The sequence below is a fragment of the Vitis riparia genome, chromosome 14 (assembly GCF_004353265.1).
Source record: "Vitis riparia cultivar Riparia Gloire de Montpellier isolate 1030 chromosome 14, EGFV_Vit.rip_1.0, whole genome shotgun sequence".
In the NCBI taxonomy this organism is placed as follows: Eukaryota; Viridiplantae; Streptophyta; class Magnoliopsida; order Vitales; family Vitaceae; genus Vitis; species Vitis riparia.
The window spans coordinates 26,525,000-26,544,524 of record NC_048444.1 but is presented as its reverse complement, the minus strand read 5'-3'; the positions used below and the strand labels follow the sequence as shown (position 1 = coordinate 26,544,524).

The following is a 19,525-nucleotide window of genomic DNA, read 5'->3' as shown; positions in this document are numbered from 1 at the left end:
AAAATTTTTGCATGAGAAACATGTCAATTTATAGACAGTCTTCAATGGGTAGGTCTCTCTCTTTTTTTTTTTTTTTGCTTTCTCACTTACAAGGATAAGTGTTTTCACCAATACATGTTAATTTATGTAGGGTTAGTTAGTATACTGATCTTAACTTAAATATTCTCAATGCATATGTTGAAAGTGAAGTTCAATCAGGTGGAGGCAGGTCCAATTTCATATCCATCTCCAATATGAAAAGTTCTCCACAAGATTTAGTTCCAAATGGCTAGCTAATGGAAGAACTACATATTAACCTTTTAATGCAGCAGATCAGTCCTTCTGTTTTCTTGGTAACCAAACATTGAACAAACTCTAAAGTAGTGTATATACAGCAAAAAGAAGATCATTATTATTATCATTATGGTGTTTGATAGTGAATATATTTATGTTTTATGAGAGAAAGGGACCTTAACAAATAAACTAGGTTGTTAGGTTTTCTGCAACAGTTAAAATCTTTGTCTTCTGATGTGAAAGAAGTGAAAACCTTGGATATGAAAATTCTGAAGTTATCACATAGAAGTCTTCGGATTAGTCTATGTTTTATGTATACAATAAGCAGATAGGCCAGCTAAGTGTTCAATGGATTGCATTTTTTATATTTCAAACATTGAATCATTCCTCAACTACTACATTAAATACTCATCCTTTTTTCCTCAACTCATGCTGTAGACTTTAAGAGTTTGATTCTGCATAATCTTTGGGTTTCAAGACTTAGTCCAGGGTAAAGCTAAGGGTCTAAACCTGTGGACTGAGGGGGAGAGAGAGAGAGAGAGAAAGAGAAAGCATTGTTTTTATTATACCCAAAGTCCATATAGAAAGAAGTACATAATAAACCCTCTTATTGTACTACCATTATGCTGGAGGAACATTACAAAAGGTTACTTAAAACAAGCAAACAGTTCATCACTTGCTCAACTAAATATTCTTTTAGTTGTAAAAATATTTCAATTTGATTTTATTTATAAAGAAAATAATTTCTTTACAAACTTTATTTACGAAAAGAAAATGATCTGTATAAGTTCAATTTGCTAAAAAATTCTCATTCTATTATTATGAAAAGATTATTTAAGACATTAATTTGCAAAAATTACTTTTTATCCCATTTTAATTAAGGAAATAGAATTTTATTTAAAAATTCATTTTTTTTAGATAATTTTATTAAAAATTAACTTTGATGACAATTTTATTGACAAAACAATGTTTATTAAATAAATAAATTTCCAGGCAATTGTTATTATTATTATTATTATTTTTGAATTTCATTGAAAACAATTTTTTGAATCTTCCTAAATTAAATATTCAATTGTTTACCCCAAGTAGATATATACAAAAGAATTTGTACCCAATCAAACCCACAATAAGCTCAACGTCTTGCCATTTATTATTTTTCTGACCCTCATTTTCTTTCATGAAATTCAACCCTCCACGTGTGCGTTATAAGTCATAAATCCATGCCCGACCAACAAAATATCAATAGAGTCAATCAAGCTCATAAACATGTGCTTATAGGGAGTTATCTCACCATACATATCCAATCTATCCCATCTCACCACCCTCTCTTTGCAAGGCAACAGCTTGTATGGAGGGATCCTAGCTACCATTGGAGAGCTTTTTGAGTTAACATTCATAAACATGAGTTGTAATAAGCTTGGAGGCAATATTCCAGCCTCAATACAAGGCTGTTGGAGCCTGGAGACAATAGACTTGAACGATAACAATATGACTGGAAGCATTCCTGCTGTACTAGGCCAAATGACAAACTTGACATACCTTTGTCTCTCTGAGAACAGCCTCACTGGAGCTATACACTACAAGGAAAAAGATATATGGTGACATTTATAACGAGTCGCCATAAACATAGGTGTCACTACAACATAGCGTCACCTTCTCCACTGACACCATAGAGGGTACCAATTGGTGATGTATTTGGAAGTGACACCAAAGTAGATAAATGGTGACCCATTCGGAAGTGACACCATATATTTCTAGTGATGATAGGGTGTCACATTAAATGCATCATCTTTGAGTTATGATGTTATATTAAATGCATTACCTTTGAGTAATGGTATCACATCATTGTAAATTATTGTGGAAAATATGATTGTTTTTTGTTATAGATTTTTGTAATGCTTATGAATTAATAAGTAAGATTAACCTATTTATTTTTTGTCCATAAATATAACAATAATATTATATTTAACTCATTTTTTTGTAATGTTTCTAGAATAACTCATAATACATTGATCATCTAATAATATTTGTATATCAAATGTTCACAAAAAGATAGTACATCCAACATATCAAATCCATCAAAACTAAAAAAAAAAAAAGTGAATACATACCAAAACATGATTTAGAAATGTTAAAGATCCCAAGATTCATGTATACCTCCATTTCATAAGCATAAAACCGGCTAACTATAAAATGACATAAAAGTCCCATCTAAAAATCTAAATTTCTCAGTACTAATTAAATTAACATTTATGTCCTACAACTTATGACATAAGAGTTGCATTTAAAAACCCAAAATCTTGTTGCCTTCTTCTTTCTTTTTATTCTCCATTCCACCATCCCAAAAGTGTATACTTGCATTTCATAGTTTAATGAGTTTTATAGATTTTTATTGAAGAAAATAAACATGGATCGATGTTATCATAAATGAAAAAAATCTAAGAACTATTTTTTTTTTCTTTTTTTTTCAAATAGAAACATTATTCAAAGAACCTATGGAAAAATTCATGTAGTAGATAAAGGACTCACCATGCATGGTGATCATGATGCATCAACATGATTCATGATTAGTTGTAGCACAAAAGTAGCCCATTCTCCTCTAATTTCATCGAGTTCTACTTGAGAATATGTTTTTTTATCACCAAACTGAAATCAAATAAGAAAATAACATTAAAATGCATAACATTGGGAAGCCTAAAACTATGTACAATTCATTAAATTTGTAATACCTTTGAAGCAATAATTGTAGGATAAAAAATTATCTCTTTTATGAATCTCATAACAAAGTAGCCACATTCGAACCCTCTTTCTTGTCTTGGACACTAATCGATCAATTATAAAATAACATTAGTACTCATATATATAAATGGTGCAAATGCATAAGCTAATGTGTAAAGAAAATTTTTTGGATGTCACCTGCACTAGTTGCCAAGATGGCTCCCTTTTAGATGTTTTCTTTGCAGATATTCGAAGAGCCCTATGTAAATAAGTTCAATGTGTTTGAGATGAATGTATTTTTAAAAAAAAAAAATAATACTATGAAAAATAATAGGAAGAACTTACATGTTTACGATATTCTTTAAGTCCTCACATGGTTTGTGATGCATAGGGTCAAGATAGTGGACTATCATTTTCCTTGGCTCAATCAATACCAAGACCCAATGAAAGCTAAAACATTAAAAACAAAAGTAGCATCTAATTAGAAATATAAATCAATCATAAAACCTCAAATTAAAGTATAATATTTGTCACTTACTCGGGGTTGTAAGGTATGAAAACATATTTCCCATATTTCTTCTTTGATATTTTTCATGTCATCAAATGGTTGATGAAAGTATGAGCTAGGCCTAATCAATTTAAGGATATTTCTCTTTTGATAAAAGCCATTTCCTATTGTAAATATAGTACTTTTAAAAGAGATGTGTTTAGCATTCCTAGATTTTATGTATCATGATTACCAACAAGAAAAGGAAAAGGTTGAATTATGGAATATTCGTTCTCAAAATAAAAGTAACTTAGATCTGTAAAATCTGAAAGCATCCAACATGACATACCATAAACCTAATCAAATATAAATAATTAAAATAAAATAAAAATATGCAAGTTGCGGTATTTGTGGCTTTTCTATGTTTTTGTATGGTGTCAGAATTTTCCAATTTATAAAACTTGTAAAAGGCAAAACACAAAAATGCTACATCATATATATATTGAACAATGCATGTATAGTGGTTTTGATTTAGAGCCAACCAATAAGAGAAGGTTACGAGTCATCTTAAGATGTTATGTTTTCAAAATTTTAAAGTTTCAAATAAAGATAATGATTCATTGAAAAGTTTCAGCCATAAAATGAAAATATGCAAGTTGCGGTATTTGTGGCTTTTCTATGTTTTTGTATGGTGTCAGAATTTTCCAATTTATACAACTTGTAAAAGACAAAACACAAAAATGCTACATCATATATACATTGAACAATGCATGTATAGTGGTTTTGATTTAGAGCCAACTAATAAGAGAAGGTTACGAGTCATCTTAAGATGTTATGTTCTCAAAAAAATTTCAAAATTTTCAATTTCAGGTTAATTGTTGCAGCCTTTGTTGTCTAGAACCAATGTAGCTGGCCACGTGTTTCCGTTCAACAATATTCAGCACCGATGTAGAGATCGAAAGCCAAGATTTGCGTTGACTAATGCCATGTTTCATAGTCAACTGAGGTGACCCGCCTGTTCCAATACTTCTCCAGTTCTCTCTTCACTCACGCCCATAGATTGATCTTCCCTCTAGCAAAGGCTGTTCAATCCTACGCAGTCCCCTGAAACATTTGCCACGCATAGCGGGATTGGTTGACCGAAGCCTTCTATATTTTTGTCTCTTTGTGGAGACTTGTGTTCTAATATTTATCTTTTCTATATATATTTATGTTCATCTCCATGCACACATGGATTAAGATATGGATAAATACTTAGTGGTGGTGTCTTGGTGGTACAAGTAATATGACTTTTGAAGGGCCTTCCTATCACGTAAGGTACCATTTTTGGAGCATCCTATTGGGTCACGCCCTCCTTTTATGAAGGTTGCACCAAGCCGTCCTAATCCTACTAGGAGACTAACTTTTGAGTCCTAGTTTGCGTCTAACTCGAGCTCAACAGATGACAAATTAAAATTGAGTAGGACTCCAAGTCCTACTGAATCTAAAACTCTCATGCCACATCTCTCTATCTCCCTATGCATGAAGATTTAGTTTCCTATCCCGATTAGGAGTCTTCTCATGTCAAGAGTCCCCTTCTCTTCCTGCATCAAGTCTCAATCTCCCACTTTGACTAGAAGTCTCATGTGATAGGAGTATGTCTCATGCAATAGGAGTCTTGCTCATGTGATGCATCAGTTCACCATGCTTCCTATTGTAGGAGACTACACCTTGCTCAAGCCATCCCAATGCCAAGATGTGTCTACTCAAATCTACCTGCACATGACTCATACTGTTGCATCTGTGCGTGTTGGGCTCACACATCAAGGCACAAGAACAACAATGAATTCCATTAACTCTAATGGATGACCTTTGGACCCATTCCTTAGGGTCTGATTGGAACCCGCCCAGTAAAACAATTGACTTTGGTACTAACAGTAATAGGTTTACGTCACTAACAGTAACAGATTTCCTCATGCAGATTAATCCAAAGAATGGATTTGAAGATTATGTGACAACCCCAAACGGCCTCTTAAATATAATGGAACAAAAGTAGCCCCCGCCCCCCCCCTCCCCCCCCCAAAACAGTGTGGCTGTCGTTAAGGGCTGATTTGGTCTAGCATGGCAGTATGAGATAAAATTAATGCGTCTGCAATGAAATTCTATATCTCATTCTCACTTAGATACAAACAGAAAAATCATTATTTTTTTTTTCTCTCTCGTTTTTTAGAAGGGATGAAGATTATGTGGCAGTATATCTCAAAAAAAAATCTGTACCTATCATTCTCACACAAATACATATTAAAAATCATTCCTTTTCTCTTGTTTTTCACTTGTTTTTATGGAGTTGATCGTGTGTTTGGTTCAGATTAAAAAATCAATTAATCCACAGGTTTTTTCTTCTATGCTAGAACTTTAAACCTAAGTTTTTCTTCCTTACAACTCAAAAAAACACAGTTCATAAAAACCATAATACAAAAATGTTGAAACAATGTAAACGTTTGGATCATGCAGATTGATATTAAATTGGACCTGCCTCCACCTGATTGTACATTGCTTTATATTCTGGTTAAGATCTGTATACTGACTAATCCTACGTAAATCAACATGTATTGGTGCAACCGCTTGTCCTCGAAAGTGAAAAAAGAAAGAAGAAAAAACTTCCCATTGAAGACTTGGTGAGTTTATGCAAAGACTAACTCATCGACTCTGGTCTATAAATTAACATCTTTTCCATGCTAAATTTCTTATCCCCGCCTAAAGATAAAGATTGTGATTGTTGGAGACAGTACTATAACAATGAAGAAAGGCGTTAGTTTCCTGGTAACCGTGGCCTTCATGGCATTGGCTTCCTTTCTTGCCTCTGCCTATGATCCAAGCCCACTGGAAGACACCTGTGTTGCCGTTGATGAGCCCAATAATGCTGGTATTTCTATAGTAACCAATGATCTTATAGCTATTTTCAGTACTTCTCTTTTTATTGATATGGTGAGTATGGTTTGATACTAATGATATATCTTTTCTTTTTTCCTTCTTCATGCAGTATTTGTAAATGGGAAGTTCTGCAAGAACCCAAACCTGACCGTGGCCGAGGATTTCTTGTATCAAGGGCTGAATATTCCAGGAAACACATCAAATTATGTGGGCTCAATTGTCAATCTTATAAATGTTGATCAATTACCAGGAGAAAACACTCTTGGGGTGGCAGTGGCTCGTATCGATTATGAACCTAATGGTCAAAACCCTCCTCACTTTCACCCTCGTGCCAGTGAGATCTTCACTGTCTTGGAGGGAACACTCTTTGTTGGCTTTATCACATCCAACCCTGAACACCGCTTCATTAGCAAAGTCCTGAACAAGGGGGATGTTTTTGTGTTCCCTTTCAGTCTCATTCACTTCCAAGTCAACATTGGGCACACTAATGCAGTAGCCCTTGCCGTTTTTAACAGCCAAAATCCAGGTGTAATCACCATAGCCAGTTCAATATTTGGATCAAATCCACCCATCAATCCTGATTTCCTGGCAAGGGCCTTCCAGTTGGACAAGAGGGTGGTTGAATACCTTCAAGCACGATTCTAGTGGGGAAATATAGAAAAAGAATAAGCTGTCAACCTTTGATTTCCTTGCTTGAATGACGATTCATGATGTTCAATTCCCTCATTGTAACAAACATGGTATAATAAGAGGGTCTGGTTGTAACTCTTCTAGTGTGGACTTTGGGCATATTACTACAATAAAGCAGTCTGCAGTCTGTTTGTTAAGCATCATCTCTCTCTCTCTCTCTCTCTCTCTCTCGCTGTGTTTCTGCCTCCCTCGATACTAAATTCACGATACTGTTTTGCAGAATCAATTATGCCAACAGATTAATTATCAATTGTCTAAACCATAATGACCGAATGAAGCTTATAGGAATGAATCAAAACTAGTTCAAAATACTATATCCTTGATTAAATTCTCAGGTGTAGATATAATGAAAAACTTGACTTATTTACGTATTAAAAAAATAAATTTTATTTATTTTTAAATTTATTTCAAATAAAATATATCACCCTTTTATTATTTTAAAATTAGTATTATTCATTCTTATCAAAATAAATAAATCAATCATATCTTAAAATAGTATCATTTTAAATAAAAATCATAATTTATGATTTTATTATAATATTAATTTCATATTTTATGAATTTTTTTAATTTATCTTTAATTTAAAAACTATTTTTTAAAAAAATCTTTAATAAGACTTCAATTAAATATAATTAATATTGTATAAATTGAATTTATAAATTTTTTTACAAAAAAATCAAATAAAAACTTATTTTAAAAACAAGAAGTTTATTTATCCAAACCAAGTTTTTTTTTTTTCTTTGCAATTTATTTAAACAAAAATAACCAAGACCCCAAATCAACCCAATGGTTGGTCCGAACCGGGTGGCCAACATGAAGCAAAGGGGATGAATGGGTTGGGTTTGACAAAACTCACCTGGTCTAACGTTTGGATGCTAGACATGTAACTACTAGAGGTGTCCAATGGGTCGAGCCACCCATTTTGGCCTGTGGCCTAGTGCGCCAAAAGACCGAGTCAGGCCAGCATGGCCCAAAGGAGCTGGTCGTGGTGGGCCTAAGGAAACAACTCATTGTGCCATCATGCTGGCCCACTTAACCCTTTAAATATCACTTTTTATTATTTTTAAAAACAAAAAACTAACATTTTTATAAATTTTACAGTTATAAACTTGATAAATATAAATATAAAAAATAAAAAGTATAATTATTAGATGTGTTTAAAGTAACAAAAAGAAATTTTATTTAATAATAAAAAAACTTAAGACAAAATAAATTAAAAAAATAATTAAAATTTTTAATAAAGTGTTTGGCCCATGGGGCACGACTCACCGACATGGCACAACACGACATGATTAGCCCATGGGTTTATGGGCCATGTCAAGCCACCTATTTGGCTTGCATGGGTCGAGCCGACGCATTGACCTGATAAACATGGGTTGTGTCGGCTTGACACGACCCATTGGACACCTCTAATAATTGTGTTGGACATAGGTCTTTTGAGTTGAAGTTTGGGTTAGGTTTAAATGAGCTCCAAATCAAGCTTTGACCTAAAAGTTTCAGATGACCATCAAAGGAGTGTTTTTTTTTTTCTTTTTTACTTAATTTTGAATAAAACTTAAAATTATATAGTGTTTAAAAGTATTAAACATCACAGTTTTTGGTTTTTTAATATTTTATTTTTATTAAGTACTAAAAAGTTTTAAAAAAAAAAGTCATTAAGTTACTTTTAGTATTAAAAAAAGTCGAAAAAAATTAAAACAAACAAACACCCGAACTTTAGACAATGATTGAGAGAGCTAGGTTGCCCAAAGGCAACACATAAGGTGTATTCGATCAAACCTAAAAAGTAAACCGATAGAGAGATGACGACTATGATTGTTGTTTTCATTATCATAAAGAAAATTTTAGGGTCTTGATTAGGGATGACAATATACCAATTTTTTTTTAGTACTCGTCCTACCCTTAATGTACTCGTTTTGAGATAATGATAAACGAGTTTAGATAAATTTGAGAAAATTTTTAAAATCTAGGATGAATTTGAGATAGTTTTGGATATGATTTTGTCTCATCTTGAATTTGAGAAATTTTTTAAAACCCAAGATTGATTCAAGGTGATTTTGGGTATGAGTTTGTTTCATCCTACCTCAGCTTAATTATGTATAATGTTAAATAAAAAGTTCTTTTAATTGATTTCTTTTTTCAGTTTTCAATTTTTTTAACATATTTAAAATATTAATTTTCTTAAAATTTTAGAAATAAAAATTGAAAAGCAATTGAAAAATAAATAAATAAAAAACGAGATAGCATGGGGTAGGCATGAGAATTTCCTATACCCGTCCCATCCCATTTAATTTCTTTTTTTGGTGGGGATGATAACATATATGAATAAATATAATGGATTGGGATATGAGTAACTTGCCTCAAGCCTATAGCATTGCCATCCCTAATCTGAATCCGTACAGATCTTGCAATATCAATTAAAGATACAAATATATGAAATCTAAATCATCGAATAAAGATACAAATATATAAAATCAAGGTACCTACAAGAGGATAAAAGAAAAACGGGATTAAAGTACAAAATAGTTGCATACAAGTTATAATTAATAAATTATTTTTATATACTTTTTCAAGCTTGTTTCATTTATTTTCCTTCATTATATAAATATTAAATAATTTTAAAATACATAAAATTTTAATTAATTATAATTATATTTTATTTTTTTCTTATTTTTCATAATAAAACTAAATATAATAAAAACATTTTTCAGAACATTTTCTTTTCTTAGTATTTTCCATAAACCAAACATAGTGAAAGGGTATTCATGTTTCAATGTATGTCTTCTTGCTATTATAGATATAGGATTATAGGCGATGACCAAGGATATCAATCTTAACATCCACATCAAGTGGTACATAGAGCAAATTACATTAAAAGTGCGCTTGATAGTGATTTTAGGAAGCGTTTCTAATATTTTTAATACTTCAAAATTCTTATTTTTCAATTATTAAAAAAGTTAAAAACACTTCCTAAAATTACTACCAAACACACTCTAAGAATTCTAAGGTCTTTTGCTTAAGGAGGTTGATTTCTTGGATTTAGAAGAGAAAGAAAATCAATTGTGTGCACTTTGATTTATATACATATTTGGATGACTAGTAACTTTCCATGGCTGAGCATTTCAACGCAAACCTTAGCAACTTATCTCACTTGTTACAACCAGTATCAGGTAGTTCAAGATTCAATCAATGGTAGGATTCATATTCAAATTTTGCATCTTTATCACACATCTTGACATTGACCCCAATCAATTGGATACATGTTGACCCGTATTTTTTGCATGTGTTCCCACTCAACAGTGAGACTCATTTTTATTGTGAAATTTTGAATTTTTTTTTTATAAAAAAATAGGGTTGCCACTTATTTTAATTTATTTTTTAAAAGAGAAAACAAAATAAGAAAGAAAATTTTGTATAAATCCTCATTTAGAAAAGAGATGTCTGTAAAATCAAGTTTATATTCAAGGGTCAGGTTGCCTATCAGGAAGGTATAGTAATAAGTTGTAATACCCCTCTAAGCATGTATACTAACAATCATTACTAAACAAACAAAATGAATTATGACAGTTAATTGATCGATCATGAATATCAAGATTAAAGACACAAATTAATATATAAGAAAATAATGATAAAATTAAATTACAAAAATGTACAAAATAAATGACATTAGAATTATACAAACCGATTTATTAAATTGATTACAAAAAGATATTTTAAATATTACTTTTTCAAGATTTTAATTAATTTATTCATTTCCAATAAATGATTTGATTCAATTTTATTTGGATAGAATTTATTCAAAAAATTCCAATTTGACAATAAAAATGATTTTTACTTACTTTTACTAGAAAAAGAATGAATTTTTAGAACTTTATTTACAAAAATATTTCAATTTGATTTTATTTATAAAGGAAATAATTTCTTTATAAACTTTATTTATGAAAAGAAAATGATTTGTATAAGTTCAATTTGCTAAAAAGATTCTCATTCTATTATTATGAAAAGATTATTTAAGACATTAATTTGTCTACAGTAGATGTCATAAGATTTCTGGGTTTTCATTTCCATTCTTTCTTCACAATTTTCATGACACTTATGCTTCTCCCACCATTCAAATGGTTTACTTGGACATCTTAATTAGTTTCTTCGATCTCGGTTGATGAGTTATAATGGGAAAATATAGAGAAGCAAAATGGCATCTTTTTTATTTTTGAATTCTCAGCAGTTGTTGCCTCAATGTTCATTCCTTCATCACCAATTCTGCCAGCAGTATGCTGGAAGTAGCAGTAGTACTGTTTTACAACTAGTTAAGTATTCCTTCTTAATAAACATTCTGCACATGCAGGTTAATCAATCAACTGAGAGTTGTTATCCAGTTGTTTTTTCACAAGATAAGATTTTTTAAGACAAATATTGAGATGGAGACAGAAGAAGATGCATAACAGACAAACTGCTTTATTTTAATATTAGGACCAAAGTCCACACCAAAAGAGCTACAAAATAAAGTAATGAGGTAATTGATCATCACAAATAGTCATTCAAGCAAGCAAATCAAAGGTTCATAGCTTCTTCATTTTCTCTATTTCCCCACTAGAATCGTGCTTGAAGGAATTCAACCACCTTCTTGTCCAACTGGAAGGCCGTTGCCAGGAAATCAGGATTGATTGGTGGATTTGATCCAAACACTGCATTGGCTATGGTGATTACACCAGGATTTTGGCTGCTCAGACCAGCAATGGCTACTGCATTAATGTGCCCAATATTGAATTGGAAAGATTAGTGAAAATAGTGACAAGTCCATTGGTTACTAAAGAAATACCAGCATTCTTGGGTTCATCAATGGCAACGCAAGTGTCCTGCAGTGGGCTTGGATCAGAGGCAGAGGCAAAAGATGAAGCCAATCCCATGAGGGCCACAGTTACTAGGAAACTAACACCTTTCTCCATTGTTAGAGTACTGTCTCCAAACAATCACAAATCTTTGTGTTTAGGTGAGGGGTGAAAATTTTTGCATGAGAAACATGTCAATTTATAGATGGTCTTCAATGGGTAGGTCTTTTTTATTTTTTTTGCTTTCTCACTTACAAGGATAAGTGTTTTCACCAATACATGTTAATTTATGTAGGGTTAGTTAGTATACTGATCTTAACTTAAATATTCTCAATGCATATGTTGAAAGTGAAGTTCAATGAGGTGGAGGCAGGTCCAATTTCATATCCATCTCCAATATGAAAAGTTCTCCACAAGATTTAGTTCCAAATGGCTAGCTAATGGAAGAACTACATATGGCAAAATGAAGTGAAAGTATTCAGGATTACTTAACCTTTTAATGCAGCAGATCAGTCCTTGTGTTTTCTTGGTAACCAAACATTGAACAAACTCTAAAGTAGTGTATATACAGCAAAAAGAAGATCATTATTATTATCACTATGGTCTTTGATAGTGAATATATTTATGTTTTATGAGGGAAAGGGACCTTAACAAATAAACTAGGTTGTTAGGTTTTCTCCAACAGTTACAATTTTGTCTTCTGATGAGAAAGAAGTGAAAACCTTGGATATGAAAATTCTCAAATTTATAAGCAGATAGTCCAGCTAAGTGTTCAATGGATTGCATTTTTTCTATTTCAAACATTGAATCATTCCTCAACTACTACATTAAATACTCATCCTTTTTTCCTCAACTCATGCTGTAGACTTTAAGAGTTTGATTCTGCATAATCTTTGGGTTTCAGGACTTAGTCCAGGGTAAAGCTAAGGGTCTAAACCTGTGGACTGAGGGGGAGAGAGAGAGAGAGAGAGAGAGAGAGAGAGAGAGAGAAAGCATTGTTTTTATTATACCCAAAGTCCATATAGAAAGAAGTACATAATAAACCCTCTTATTGTACTACCATTATGCTGAGGGAGCATTACAAAAGGTTACTTAAACAAGCAAATAGTTCATCACTTGCTCAATTAAATATTCTTTTAGTTGTAAAAATATTTCAATTTGATTGTATTTATAAAGAAAATAATTTTTTTACAAACTTTATTTACGAAAAGAAAATGATTTGTATAAGTTCAATTTGCTAAAAAGATTCTCATTCTATTATTATGAAAAAATTATTTAAGACTTTAATTTACAATAATTACTTTTTATCCCATTTAAATTAAGGAAATAGAATTTCATTTAAAAATTCACTTTTTTAGATAATTTTATTAAAAATTAACTTTGATGACAATTTTATTGACAAAACAATGTTTATTAAATAAATAAATTTCCAGGCAATTGTTATTAATTTTTTTTTTTTGAATTTCATTGAAAACAATTTTTTTAATTTTTCTAAATTAAATATTCAATTGTATACCCAAGTAGATATATACAAAAGAATTTGTACCAAATCAAACCCACAATAAGCTCTATGTTTCTCATTTATTATTTTTCTAACCCTCATTTTCTTTTACGAAATTCAACCCTTCACGTGTGCGTTATAAGTCATAAATTCATGTTCAACCAACAAAAAATTAATAGAGTCAATTGCAAATCCTTAGAAAGAGAAAAAATTGACAATGATAGTGCATGGAGGAAGAAAGGAAGAAAGAAAATAAAATAAATAATAAATGATAATAATATAAAATAAATAAATACAAAATATAAAATATGAAAAAAAAAAATGAGAATGGGTTCGGAGCAAATTTTGGGAAACAGCACAGCTATTAATTCTGTCACGGAAGAAAATGTCAAACAGCATTGAAGAGGTTGAATGAAGTTAAGAGACAGGTGATGGCTATACCAAAAAGTCTTGCTCTATGGTCCCAGTGATAAATGAGGGCTCACCACCTGCCCATCACTAGGTCAAGTTGTCTGAACCATTTGAGCAACTGAGCCCATCTATTTAAACTACTACCATTGATCCTGTCGAGTGCTGAAAAGTATGATACACGTTAAGTTTAAACTTTTAAGAAAATTGATTGTTCATCCCATCTTACCTAACAAGTGAGAAAAAAAACTTTTGGCCTGAAATCTAACATCGACTTCCAAAAGCTGTACACACACAGTGAGAGAGAGAGAGAGAGAGAGAGAGAATGGCATACAATCAGAACAATCCCGTTGCTGTGGCAGTGTTTTTCTCTCTTAGTTGTCTTGCTCTACTATCAACTTCCACATTCCTCTGCAAAAACTCCACTGATTGTCAATCTCTGCTCAAATTCAAACAAGGCATAACAGGTGATCCAGATGGTCATCTCCAAGATTGGAATGAAACCATGTTCTTATGCAACTGGACAGGGATTACATGCCACCAGCAGCTTAAGAACCGGGTCATAGCCATTGAGCTCATAAACATGCGCTTAGAGGGAGTTATCTCACCATACATATCCAATCTATCCCATCTCACCACCCTCTCTTTGCAAGGCAACAGATTGTATGGAGGGATCCCAGCTACCATTGGAGAGCTTTCTGAGTTAACATTCATAAACATGAGTGGTAATAAGCTTGGGGGCAATATTCCAGCCTCAATACAAGGCTGCTGGAGCCTGGAGACAATAGACTTGGACTATAACAATCTGACTGGAAGCATTCCTGCTGTACTAGGCCAAATGAAAAACTTGACATACCTTTGTCTCTCTGAGAACAGCCTCACTGGAGCTATACCATCATTTCTTTCGAATCTGACAAAGCTGACAGATTTAGAATTACAAGTTAATTACTTCACAGGAAGGATTCCAGAGGAGCTAGGAGCATTAACAAAGCTGGAGATATTGTACCTCCACATCAACTTTTTGGAAGGAAGCATACCTGCATCCATCAGTAATTGCACTGCCCTGCGTCACATTACACTGATTGAGAATCGGTTAACGGGAACAATCCCTTTCGAATTGGGGTCAAAGCTCCATAACTTGCAGAGATTGTACTTCCAAGAAAACCAACTTTCTGGGAAAATTCCAGTGACCCTGTCCAATCTTTCTCAGCTGACACTGCTTGATCTTAGCCTCAACCAGTTAGAGGGGGAAGTCCCTCCTGAGTTGGGGAAGTTGAAGAAACTTGAGAGACTTTACCTTCATAGCAATAACCTGGTGAGCGGTTCCAACAACTCTTCCCTCAGTTTTCTAACTCCTCTCACTAATTGTTCACGTCTACAGAAACTGCACTTAGGGGCATGTCTGTTTGCAGGAAGTTTACCGGCTTCAATTGGCAGTCTTTCCAAAGATCTCTACTACTTGAATCTTCGAAACAACAAATTAACAGGAGACCTACCAGCTGAAATTGGAAATCTAAGCGGCCTTGTGACTCTAGACCTGTGGTATAATTTTTTGAATGGAGTTCCTGCAACAATTGGGAAGCTTAGGCAGTTGCAGAGATTACACTTGGGAAGAAACAAACTTCTTGGGCCAATTCCAGATGAACTTGGGCAGATGGCTAACCTTGGTTTACTGGAACTTAGTGATAATTTGATTAGTGGGACAATCCCATCTTCTCTTGGTAATCTGTCACAGTTGAGATATCTTTACTTGTCTCACAACCACCTCACAGGGAAAATTCCCATCCAACTCACCCAATGTTCTCTTCTAATGCTTCTTGATTTGTCTTTTAACAACTTACAAGGGTCTCTTCCCACAGAAATTGGTCATTTCTCAAACCTAGCTCTTGCACTCAACCTTTCAAACAACAATCTTCAAGGAGAACTACCGGCTAGTATTGGAAATCTGGCATCTGTGCAGGCAATTGACTTGTCAGCGAATAAATTCTTCGGAGTGATACCAAGTTCAATTGGAAGATGCATTTCAATGGAGTATCTGAACCTCTCTCACAACATGCTTGAAGGTACAATCCCAGAGTCCCTGAAGCAAATCGTTGATCTGGGATATCTGGACTTGGCTTTCAATAATTTAACAGGAAATGTTCCAATCTGGATTGGTGACAGCCAGAAGATCAAGAATCTCAATTTATCGTATAACAGATTAACAGGAGAGGTTCCAAATAGTGGGAGGTATAAAAATCTAGGAAGCCGCTCATTCATGGGGAATATGGGGCTCTGTGGTGGCACCAAACTTATGGGTCTCCATCCATGTGAAATTCAGAAACAAAAGCACAAGAAAAGGAAATGGATTTATTACTTGATTGCAATATTAACTTGTTCTCTGCTTCTCTTTGTGCTGATCGCCCTCACTGTTCGTCGTTTCTTCTTCAAAAATAGGAGTGCAGGTGCGGAGACTGCAATTCTAATGTCTTCCCCAACCCATCATGGAACCCAAACTTTAACTGAAAGGGAAATCGAAATTGCAACTGGCGGTTTTGATGAGGCTAATCTATTAGGGAAAGGAAGTTTTGGTAGGGTGTATAAAGCTATCATCAATGATGGAAAAACTGTTGTGGCAGTTAAGGTTCTGCAAGAAGAGTGTGTTCAGGGTTACAGAAGTTTTAAAAGGGAGTGTCAAATACTGTCTGAAATTAGACATAGGAATCTGGTTAGAATGATAGGATCGACCTGGAATTCAGGATTCAAGGCTATTGTTCTCGAGTATATAGGCAATGGGAACTTGGAACAGCATCTTTACCCTGGTGGGTCAGATGAAGGAGGTAGTGAATTAAAATTGAAGGAAAGAATGGGAATAGCAATAGATGTTGCAAATGGCTTGGAGTATCTTCATGAGGGTTGTCCTGTTCAAGTTGTTCACTGTGACCTGAAACCACAAAATGTTCTTTTGGACGATGATATGGTGGCTCATGTAGCAGATTTTGGTATTGGAAAGCTCATTTCAGGTGACAAACCAAGAGGACATGTTACTACGACAACTGCTTTTCTACGAGGATCTGTCGGGTATATCCCCCCAGGTATGCATTTGATTACCTTATATAAATCTTCAATCCTATGCTTCATAATCCCTTTGAATCTTCTTGGAACAGTTAGCGACCTACCTTCAAATCTGAGAAGTAAACGATAAGTTATCAGACTAGATAATTACTTTTAATCATGAATGCCAATCTGTCATCTCACATGAACTTCAAACTAGTCTAGTTTCCATTCATTTGACTGCCTACCCAATGGTCATATATTCTAGAGAACTAACTGTGAATAATAGGATAGAAGTACAGAAGAAAAAATAGGGTTTTGTGTGTTTCCTCATATACCATTATGATAAATTTGTTTAACATGGTATGTCTTGTTGCTTATTCTCCCGCTTTGCTTTAAGTACAGGATCCATTCCCTAATCTCTTTTCCAATGAGAAGCATTTAAAAAGAAGGATGCTTGCCCTCTTGTGATATTCAGATAGTTAATATGAACCAACTGCATCTATCCATGTCTCTTTCATTAAACAGACTATCCTAATTTGAAGGGATATAAATAAAAGTATAGTGATTCAGCTAATAGTTCCTATTGCTTGTACACAGAATATGGGCAGGGGATCGATGTCTCAACAAGAGGAGATGTATACAGTTTTGGAGTGATGATGTTAGAGATGATAACACGGAAGAGGCCAACGAATGAAATGTTTTCAGATGGACTTGATCTAAGGAAATGGGTGTGTTCTGCTTTTCCAAATCAAGTTTTGGATATTGTAGACATCTCACTGAAGCACGAAGCATATTTGCAAGAGGGGAGTGGTGCTTTACATAAGCTTGAGCAATGCTGTATCCACATGCTCGATGCAGGGATGATGTGCACAGAAGAGAACCCCCAAAAGCGTCCCCTTATCTCTTCAGTTGCTCAAAGGCTAAAGAATGTCTGGAAAGAAATGGGATTTGAAACACTTCGTAATGCAAAGGAAGAAAATGTGGACATGTCACTGAACTTAAAATAGTAAACCTCCGTCACTTTCAGTCTAGGTAAGAAGAAAAGCTCTCTATTTACAACTATAAATGATCGTTTTGCTTGTGTAATAAGAAACCAGAATAACAGATTGCTCCCATTTGTGGAGAAAAAACCGGTGAGTCCTTTGTCAGTGTTTTTCCCTTTCATCATAATCAGCTATAATTATACACTCAAAACCATAATTTCATTTGTGGAAGATGGTAAGCAAATTTATCGACAAATGCTTGTTAATGACAAAAAAAATTCAAAGTCTTTACATAGATGGTAATCATACCATTCCACCCTTGAGGACCAGGATTGATGGCTTCTATCTGAAATCTCCTACTCAGACAAATGAAACCAATAATTCACCCTAGATGGAAGGGTTTGTTTGGAAAACTTCAATAAGGAGAAAAATGTCTTCAGCATGATAACTCCCCAGTTTTCCAGATGATCTGCTTCACAATAAGTATGAATAAACCTTCAAGCATCTGCCTAAACCTCTTAAATCCCTACTACAAAAGATAAAGTGATCTGCTTCCACCCTGAATACTGCAAAATTTTCTTGAATTAGAATTCAATATACCCTAATAGGAGGAAGACACGGGGCATTATTTTCGAGTTACCAAGTTAGCATATCATTTCATCCATTATCTTAGCAGATACATCTACTCTGATCTTTCGGAGTTACCAATCGAACAACCATCAGAGCCAGTTTAAGATGACCGAAAAGGTGAAAGAACCCACATGATGGAGCCCCAAAAGGACGCAAACTGGATAGAATTGAGTCTTACAAACATCTAGGATCTAATTATCCCCATGCTAAATCCATCTTGTGTATGAGGAACATCCTCCCCTTAAAGCGAGTTTTTCGGACAGATTTATGGTTGGGTAACTCCAATATTTGCACTTATATCTTGCATTTCTAGTCCCCCAAGCCCAAAAACTCCCTCCATTGGAAATCTGGGTTCCCCTCTTCATTTTCATCATGTGAAATTACAATATCTTCTGTAAACTGATGTGCTGAAACTAAGAAATCATTTTGCTCCTCCATATTTCACAAATGCTTAATTTTCTTCTACTTTCAATATTCTTTGAAAAATCATAATTTCCATTGATCCCTATGAAAATAGTTAGGTTGAAAACACATATGCAGAACAAAGAGTAGGAAATCAAAGAAAAAGAAGTCAGCATAGAGTTAAGATTTGGTATGAAGACTGACCCATAAAGCAACTATCTCCTGCAATACTAGGGTTTCGGATGAAAAAGAAATCCTCCATTTAGCACATATAGAAATGAGCAACACAAGCACTAGACTGCACAAACATACATATAATCAAATTGTAAATCAGATAAAATGCAATTCAGGTAACACATGAATCCCTCTTTTACCTTTGGCTGCACATGCAACAATTCTTCAACTCCCATGCCAGCCATGGGAAGTATTTTCCATGAGAATCCCTACATCCTGAAATGCATACGAGGAAAAAGCATTTTAGGGTAAACACAAATATTGTTTGACATGAAATAAAAGCAAAAATATTGTTAATAACATGATACACATTATAACCCAAAATAGAAAAAAGTTTAAAAGCTTTTAGAAAATTGGTACCCATTTACATATTTATTTCCTAATTTGTAATAGTCCATTAAAAAAGTTAGAAACGTTTCTT

The 19,525-nt window shown here is 33.6% G+C and overlaps 2 protein-coding genes and 1 long non-coding RNA gene across 3 annotated transcripts; 2 read left to right on the top strand and 1 right to left on the bottom strand.

Moving 5' to 3' along the window:
- Window positions 1-6,236: 6,236 nt before the first annotated feature.
- LOC117930859 (germin-like protein subfamily 1 member 15) lies at window positions 6,237-7,221 on the top strand. Its single transcript, XM_034851619.1, has 2 exons — window positions 6,237-6,383; window positions 6,501-7,221. Exons 1-2 carry the CDS (start codon window positions 6,257-6,259, stop codon window positions 7,034-7,036), a joined length of 663 nt encoding a protein of 220 aa, XP_034707510.1. The 5' UTR covers window positions 6,237-6,256; the 3' UTR covers window positions 7,037-7,221.
- Window positions 7,222-14,099: 6,878 nt separating this feature from the next.
- LOC117930358 (putative receptor-like protein kinase At3g47110) lies at window positions 14,100-18,361 on the top strand. The gene is made up of 2 exons (XM_034850978.1): window positions 14,100-16,893; window positions 17,453-18,361. The coding sequence occupies exons 1-2, from the start codon at window positions 14,145-14,147 to the stop codon at window positions 17,860-17,862; spliced, it is 3,159 nt and encodes a 1,052-aa protein (XP_034706869.1). The 5' UTR covers window positions 14,100-14,144; the 3' UTR covers window positions 17,863-18,361.
- Window positions 16,687-19,312, bottom strand: LOC117930362. Its single transcript, XR_004653911.1, has 3 exons — window positions 19,245-19,312; window positions 19,075-19,168; window positions 16,687-16,985 (listed from the first exon to the last, which is right to left on the bottom strand). It is a non-coding gene; the product is annotated as an uncharacterized LOC117930362 (long non-coding RNA).
- Window positions 19,313-19,525: the final 213 nt, after the last annotated feature.

Excerpts from the sequence above, each read along its gene's own strand:
- LOC117930859 (XM_034851619.1), top strand. The coding sequence starts at position 6,257 with ATGAAGAAAGGCGTTAGTTTCCTGGTAACCGTGGCCTTCATGGCATTG. Across the intron at positions 6,384-6,500 it reads TGATGAGCCCAATAATGCTG|TATTTGTAAATGGGAAGTTC; the intron begins GTATTTCTATAG and ends TTCTTCATGCAG.
- LOC117930358 (XM_034850978.1), top strand. The coding sequence starts at position 14,145 with ATGGCATACAATCAGAACAATCCCGTTGCTGTGGCAGTGTTTTTCTCT. Across the intron at positions 16,894-17,452 it reads TGTCGGGTATATCCCCCCAG|AATATGGGCAGGGGATCGAT; the intron begins GTATGCATTTGA and ends GCTTGTACACAG.